This window comes from Hemitrygon akajei, chromosome 4, assembly GCF_048418815.1.
Source record: "Hemitrygon akajei chromosome 4, sHemAka1.3, whole genome shotgun sequence".
Classification (NCBI taxonomy): domain Eukaryota; kingdom Metazoa; phylum Chordata; class Chondrichthyes; order Myliobatiformes; family Dasyatidae; genus Hemitrygon; species Hemitrygon akajei.
In genome coordinates, this window is record NC_133127.1 from 125,621,999 (window position 1) to 125,630,334 (window position 8,336).

Here is an 8,336-nt window from a genome sequence, read left to right on the forward strand (position 1 = left end):
AAGGATTATTACGATTTTCCAATTTATTTTTGGATAATTGTTTTATGTCTTTTGAGCAATTATCGAATAAATATAATTTGCCTAGATTTCATTTTTTTTATATATTTACAGATTAGGAATTTCTTAAATACTGTACTTCCTACTTTTCCAAATTTTGTGTCTTCAGGTATTTTGGAGAATTTGTTTGAACTAAATCCTTTTCAGAAAGGGCTAATATCAAAACTTTACAATATAATTATGAAGATACGTTCAGAGCCCTTCTATAAGATTAAAAATGATTGGGAAAGAGAACTTAACCTTACTATCCCTATGGAGAATTGGGATAAAATTGTTCAATTAGTTAATACATCATCTATATGTGCTAAACATTCATTAATACAGTTTAAAGTTGTGCACAGGGCTCATATGTCCAAGGATAAATTGGCTCATTTTTATTCCTATATAAATCCTATTTGTGACAGATGTCATTCTGAGATAGCGTCTTTAACTCATATGTTATGGTCATGTCCGCTTTTGAAAAAATATTGGAAAGATATTTTTGATATTATTTCTGCGGTATTGAACATTGATTTACAACCTCATCCTATTACTGCAATTTTTGGTTTACCGATGATGGACTCACTCCATTTATCCTCTTCTGCTCGTCGAATGATTGCATTACTTACATTAATGGCTAGAAGATCTATTTTGTTGAATTGGAAAGAAATTAATCCTCCTACCGTATTTCATTGGTTTTCTCAAACTATGTTATGTTTAAATTTAGAAAAAATTAGAAGTGTTGTATTTGATACTTCTATTAAATTTGAAAAGATATGGAGACCATTTATTCAATATTTTCATATGATGTAATATGACCCTGTTCCAAGCCTATTTGTTTTTCCAGTTTTGATTTTATATATGTTGAGAGGATCAGAGTTGACGACACTGGTGATTTTCTATTGTTGTGAGATATTATAAACAGCCCTTTTTTTCCCCTATTTTTTCTTTTTCTCTTTTTTCTTTTTTTTCTCTATTAGTTATTAGATTAGATTTTTTTTGCATAATTTTTTCTTCTTTTTTCTGTTTTTAAAAAAATATATTATGATATACCTAGGTTTGACTTGTTTATTTGTATATTGTATCGTTCATGATTTGGGAATACTCATTTATACTGTAATCATTGCTTATGTATTCTCTCATGTTTAGTTGGAAAGTGTATGTTTGTAATCCCATTATCTATGTATCATTTTATTTTGTTGATATTAATAACAATAATAAAAAGATTGAAAAAGAAAGAAATACAGGGGAATTTACATCTATTATCAGTATCATTAATTTGGGCAAATTTCTATCAATATATCATTATTCTAGAATGAATCATTCCAGATATATATTCCCATTAAATTTTCAAGAATAGGATTTGAGGTAGTGATCAGCACTGCTAATTGAACTCTCTCCACATAATTGATCCAAAGGGTCTCAGCTTGAAATGTTGACTATATTTTTTTCCATAGATGCTGCCTGGCCTGCTGAGTTCCTCCAGCATTTTGTGTGTGTTGCTTGGATTTCCAGCATGCTTGTTATCCTAACTTCATCCTGTTTGATGTGGTTATCTTCAATTTTTTTAATACAGTACAGTCTTTGGGATCATTTAATCCATAATCACAATGTGGAAACTGCATGCTAGGGCACAGCACCGAGTGTTTACAAGTTACTTGATCAGAGTTTTATTACACTTCATATTATCCTTCATTGACAGAGTGGAGTAAACAGCAATATTGATATTTTAAAATTATACTTAAATAAAAAAATGTTCAAGGAACTGCTCAAAAATAGTTAAAAATCTCATAATGTACCAAATAGAAGCTATACTTTATCCTATGCTAAACTGTAATAGAGTTTAAATTCTAATTTACATTAGTAGGCTTGGGAGCTGAGGGATGATAGCATAGCAATTAAGTTATTGGGCAAGTATCTCAACACTTGTATTACTCGATCCAGAGGCTACAATTTTAATCCCAATTCAACAACTAGCAAATTTAAATTCAAATAATGAAATGATGTAACAACTTGAAAATAAGAGTATTAATATTATTTGAATCTGGAGCCACCAATGTGGTTGACTCTTAACTGAACTCTGAACAGCCCTAATCAGCCACCTTGTAGAAAGGACATGAAGGATGGGGTTAGCCATTGATTACAGCTTGTGATTGAGTAAATATAAAACCCGATGATCTTCTGACAACTGCCAAAACAGATCTGCTTCAGTGCAAAAACAGATTGATACCCACAATCTTGATAATATATTTCTACCACCTGATCAAATTAATTGAAATTATGGTTAAAAGAGTTTTAATTGAACTCCAGACCGAGGCTTAAATTTCACAGGACTAGCCAACACATATATAAAAGATACAGCATAAATGAGAGATGATTAGTGTGAAAAGCTAAGTTTATTATTTCACTTGATATTACCTGAATGATAGGTTGGTATTAATAAAATTCTTGTGTCTAGTTTCTAGTGGTTTTTAAATGCAAAATATATATCCTTTGATCCAGTCCCTTAAACACAAAGCCAGAAAGATCCTAATGAATTAAGGTAATCAAGAAATACAGCAATGAAACAGGCGCTTTGGACCACCAGCCACCCATTTTCACTAATCCTGTATTGATCCCATTTTAAAAAAACTCCTATTTTCTTTAACTTCCACAGATGATACCACTCACCTGCACACAAAAGGCAATTTACGGTGGTCAATTTACCTACCGACTGCATGAGAGAGGAAACCAGAGCATCTAGAGGCGACCCACGTCGTCAAAGGGAGAACATGCAAACTCCGTGCAAATACCACCCAAGGTCATGATTGAACCCAAGTGTCTGGCTCTACAAAGCAGTGACTATCCTAGCTGTGTCACTGCAACCCCAGAAGTGTGAACAAACAGCTCTCTGGTGGTACACTAAAAAAATAACATTTATTCTGCATTTTACAAATGGAGTTTTTATTTAAAGTCTGAACTTTATCTAAGGTCTTATTTTAAATAAAAATAAATAATTTATTTGCAACACAAAATTTCTTATAACTCTTTTAGACTTAGGTACAAATGTTTACAAACTAAGTTTTTACACAAATATTGTTGCTCATATTGTTCTTGTCAAATTGAATCCAATTTAAATTCCATTCCCATATTCTAGATGAAACTTTCAACAAGACTAGTTAAGTCAGTTATTTCGAACAAAAACAGAAAGTGCATGAAGCACTCAGCACGTGAAGCAACATTGGGTGAGTAAGAATCAGAGTCAACATTTCAGGTGATGGCCCCCTCACTAGAAGTAGAACAATGAGAACAAAATCATGTTAAATTGGGACTTATCTCTGCATCTTATCTATCCTTGACACAAAACATTGATTCTTTCTCTCCTCGTTGATGCTGCTTGACCTGCTGAGCACTTCAAGCGGCTTTTGGATTTCCAGCATCTGCATTTTTTTGCTCTAATCACCTATTTTATGTTGCTTGAGTTTTCTGATTGCCCAGTTCAATAAAATTCATTTTTGTGTCAGAAAGGACTTGTGCAAGGGAGAAAAGCGACATGCATGATTTCCAAAAACTAACAAGATGTTTAGTGATGTTCATTGTTGCAGCTTTTCCAATGTAGGTAGCTTCAATCATTAGTTTTGGAACTGAAGGCAACCTGTAATGATAAACAGCAGCTTTATGTATTCCTCAAAAGTAAAATGTTTTCTTAACAATACCTAAATAGAAGTCTCTTTAACAGTTATAGACGCTCTTTGAGAAGTAAGAGTTTCCTTTGCTTCCCAACTGTTCATTGTTTCAATATCTGCAAAGTCTGTTACTAAAACTAAACATAATTCACAGGGTATTAGAAATCTTAGTCTCCTTTACCTTCTTTTTCTAATAGGTATGTAATCAACCTTGTTTTCCATTTCCTCAATTTAAATGTGTCCCACACCATTTTGCCCAAGTCACTTTAACAATCAGTGTTGTATTTATATATTTTTTTAAATAACACTTCAAGATTGATTGAAACCTTCAAGGTAATCTCATCAATGAAGCCAAATGCAACACCAAACATAGACTTCAGCATCATACCTTATCTTTTTTCCGATTCCTTGGTCATCCACAAAAGGAAACAAGAGTTGAATTGGATCTTGGCAGTTCTTTTCCCCTGAAATTTGAGGCCTTGCATTTTATTGCCATAAAATGAAGCATTGGGGCCACTCACAGATCCAGCTGTGCAAGTTTAAGCTTTTTACACAAAATACCAATGTGCAATTTTGCAAGAACACTTTCTTAAACTACACCGAGTAGTTCAGCTCCGTAAACAATATATTAATTGATTGCTAATCAGATTGGAACAAGGTAACATAAATCCATCATACAAAATATATTTTAAACAAAGATGTTGGTAATCTCAATGTTGCATCCTGATATAACTATAATTGATCAGTTCACCGTGTCACTTATCCAATCCCACATATAGATCTAAATCATTGATTTCTTCTCTAATGTACATGAAGCAATTTTGTTCAATGGGATATCAACATCAGTAACACTGTAATTTTTACGTCTGTGCTTCCTTTTCCTAAGTGAGATGTAGCACACCAAAGCAAACACTAAAATGAGAAGGCCGAAGCAAAAACCGGACAGAGCTATCAACACAGTCTGGCATGGAAATATGTCAACTTCGGTTTGAAAAGGGTCAGTCCTGGTCTCTGGTAGGCTTTCCTCAATCCTGATGTCAGGCTCCTTCCTCAGCAGGTTTTCTATGTAACTCTCATTGCTCAATGTATCGTTGACAAAGAGATTGACTACAACTGTGGTGTGGAGTGGCTCTGGGTAACCATGGTCGCTGACTTTGACCAGTAGTCTATACAGTCCATAGTCATTCTTCACCAAAGTCCCATGCAAGGTGATGTTACCCGTTCCTGTGTCAATGACAAAAGTCTCTGGACTAGGCCCTCTGTGGCCAATGATGCTGTAGGCAATGACAGCATTCATCCCTGTGTCCTTATCAACTGCATACACCTCCATAATGGAAGAGCCAGGGGCTGTGGATGGAGCCACCAGTAGAAAAGAGAGGTTGGACTGAGGGAACAAGACCAAAGGTGGGTTATCATTGACATCCGTTAGAAGCACAGTCACCTTAGCTACAGCAGACAGAGCAGGCTCCCCTCCATCCGTAGCCAGAACCCAGAGAATGTAGGAGCTCTGTTGTTCCCTGTCCAGGGGCGCTCTGGCCATCAAATTCCCCTTGCCCGTGTCGATGACAAAATGATCACTGCCATTGAGTATGGACAGAGCCACCCAGCCGTTATTCCCATCGTCAGCATCGACAACACCAATCACGCCAATCTCACTGAAACTCGGGTAGTCTTCGGGCACAAAGAAATTGAAGTCCTTGTTAATGAATCTGGGACTGTTATCATTGGTGTCTAGTACGGTGAGGAGGACGGTGGCCGTGGATTCCCGGGACGGGGTCCCGCCATCAATGGCCTTGACGACGATCCGGTACTTCTCCTGCTCTTCGCGATCCAGGGGCGCCGACAGGGAGAGCACGCCGCTCACCTTGTCCAGGACGAAGACGGGGAGGGCCCCGGGGGCTAGGGCGTAGGTGACACTGCCCATGACCCCGCTGTCAGCGTCGATGGCCTTCAGCCGAGCCAGGAAGCTGCCAGCGGGCTGGTTCTCCTCGATGGCCACGTTGAGCACGGGCTGGCTGAAGACGGGCGAGTTGTCATTCTCATCGAGCAGGACGATCCTGATGCGGGTCCTGAGGGCGAGCCCGTCGGCGCTCTCTGCCACCACCGTCACCTCATACTCGGGCATGAGCTCGTAGTCCAGCTGGCGGGAGGTCTCCAGCAGGTACTCGTCGCGGAAGGCTCGGTAGGGCGCCAGGCGGAAGGGTCCCGGGCCCTGCAGGTAGCAGCGAGGGGGCGGCCTGTGCTTGGCGTCCGTCACGGTGAAGAAGGCAATAGGGGTGCGGGCGGGCTCGCTCTCCTTCAGGTACACCACACCGTCCGACTGCAAGGCGATGTAGCGTGGGGTGACCCGCGGCGGCGATGGCTGCAGCGGCTGCACGGCCAGGCGCACGGCGGCGGTGACCGGGCTGCAGCCGGTGCCGGTGGCCAGCACGGTGAGCCGGTGCAGCGGCGGCCCGCCCTCCGGCAGCGGAGCGGCCAGCTGGATCACCCCTGAGCTGCTGTCCAGGCGGAAGAGTCGCGCCGAGCTGGCGGGCACCCTGTCGGCATAGGAGTAGACGATGCGGGCGTTGTAGCCCAGGTCGGGGTCGGTGGCGCGGAGTCGGGCCAGCTGGCTGCCCACCGTGGTGTTGGAGCTCAGGGTAAGGTTGACGCTGGACTCAACGAAGCGGGGGCAGTTGTCGTTGACATCGGTGACGGTGACGGTGAGGCTGGCGGTACCCGAGCGCCGGGGAGAGCCGCCGTCCTCGGCCACCAGCACCATCTGGTAGAGGTCCCGAGTCTCTCGGTCCAGGGCCGCCTCCAGCACCAGCCAGGGCACCGGGGGGCTGCCGCGCTCCGCCTGTTCGGTGAGCAGCGAGAAGCCGTCGTGGGCACCTGCCAACCGGTAACTCTGGACCCCGTTGGCTCCCGGGTCGCGGTCCTCGGCCGGCGGCTCCAGCGGGTAGCGAGAACCTGGCTCGGCGTTCTCCGCCACCGAGACCCCGATGCTGGCGGCGGGGAATTGCGGCGCGTTGTCGTTGACGTCCTCCACCAGGACGCTGATCTTGAGCAAACGAAAGAAATTGGCCGGCAGCAGGATAACGTCCAGGAACAGCCAGCACTCTCGCTCTGGCTGCTCAGGGCACAGGCTCTCCCTGTCTAGCACCGAGTCCGATGTGCGCAGCTCACCCGTGTCCCGGTCCAGATCCACGAAACGCCCGTCCACGGGCTGCGAAGCCAGGTTGTATGTGACTTTGGACTCGGACGAGCCTCCCAACTTTAGGTCGGTGGCCAGGTTGCCTATGAGGGTCCCGCTCGGGGATTCTTCCTTCACTCGGTACACCAGGTCAGACGCCAAGCTCCGGCTCACGAGAAAAAATCCCACCAGAGAAAAACACCAGAGCGTTCCCTGCAGGAAAACAGGAGAAGGTAGTGGTTCAAAAAGTAGCAAATGGGTGATAAAAATTAATGCAACCCTTCGGCTCACTTTGTGTAATGATGCACGAACCCGGGTGAGTTGGAAAGTTTGTATTTCAGTTTGACTGTTGTCTGCAAACCGCTGTCCTCGAACGCTTTTGCATTTGGGCATTCTGAGCCCTCGGTCAGTAGTAACATCTACCATTTCTTCTTACCTGGACCTTTGTCTGGTGGACAGTACCCCGGCCCGAGTCTCGATCCATTCTGAGTGACTTTTCAAGGGGGCAGGATCCCCAGCAACAGAAGCTTTCCGCTGTACAGCCGGCTGTGTTCGCTCGCACTCGGCTCTCCTCCCGTAGTTCACATTCTCACTTAAGATTAGTGAATGGGAAATTGATGCTGCTCGTCATTCTCCGCCACTCCCATTCATCTATGCAAATACAGTATTCCTCACTTCAAGCCACGGGCTTGTATGTAGGACGCGAAACGGTTCATGCAATCAAATTACTGGGCACTTCAAAGAGTATTAACAGACAAAATCCGGCCACATAATAGGTCATGATATTATGAGTGCGCTTCTATCAAGCCTTATATCCTGGTGAGGTCCAGAGGGCAAGATAAACTCCAGCGATGTCCCATCATTACGTACTTTTATACATACGCCACGCAGAGAATTCTTTTCAGACAATGGAAAAGGGGTTCAAATTGGCTCTCGAAATCTAATGAGGTTAAAATAATATTTCCTTGTTCGCCTTCTATGCACACTTTGAAAGGGAGAATAAAACTATACCCATGCGAATTCCAGCAGAATCTGGTGACCATGTGGTCTCTGTCTAGGAAGCCAAGACAGAACATCTTTCAAGAGGGCGAACCTTCTCAAGGCATCAGGCCCCGATGGTGTACCTGGTAGGGGTCTGAAAACCTGTGCCAACCAACTGGTGGGAGTGTGCATGGACATCTTCAACCTGTCACTGCTGAGGCCAAGGTTCCCACCTGCTTGAAAAGGGTGACAGTCATACCATTTCCCAAGAAGAGCAGAGTCAGCTGCTTCAAGGACTATTGCCCAGTTGCACTCACATCTACTGTGGAAAGGTGCCTTGAGAGGTTGGTCATGGCTAGAATCAACTCCTGCCTAAGCGAGGACCTGAACCCACTGCAATTTGTCTCTCGCCACATTGGGTCTACAGTAGATGCAGTCTCACTTGACCCCCTTGGGCCATCTGGATAATAGCAATACTC

General features: G+C 43.3%; 1 protein-coding gene across 1 annotated transcript; it reads right to left on the minus strand.

Annotated features, from left to right (window-relative positions):
- Positions 1-994: 994 nt before the first annotated feature.
- Positions 995-7,469, minus strand: pcdh20 (protocadherin 20). The gene is made up of 3 exons (XM_073043221.1): positions 7,313-7,469; positions 4,090-7,089; positions 995-3,670 (listed from the first exon to the last, which is right to left on the minus strand). The coding sequence occupies exons 1-2, from the start codon at positions 7,358-7,360 to the stop codon at positions 4,483-4,485; spliced, it is 2,655 nt and encodes an 884-aa protein (XP_072899322.1). The 5' UTR covers positions 7,361-7,469; the 3' UTR covers positions 995-3,670; positions 4,090-4,482.
- Between the last annotated feature and the right edge of the window lie 867 nt (positions 7,470-8,336).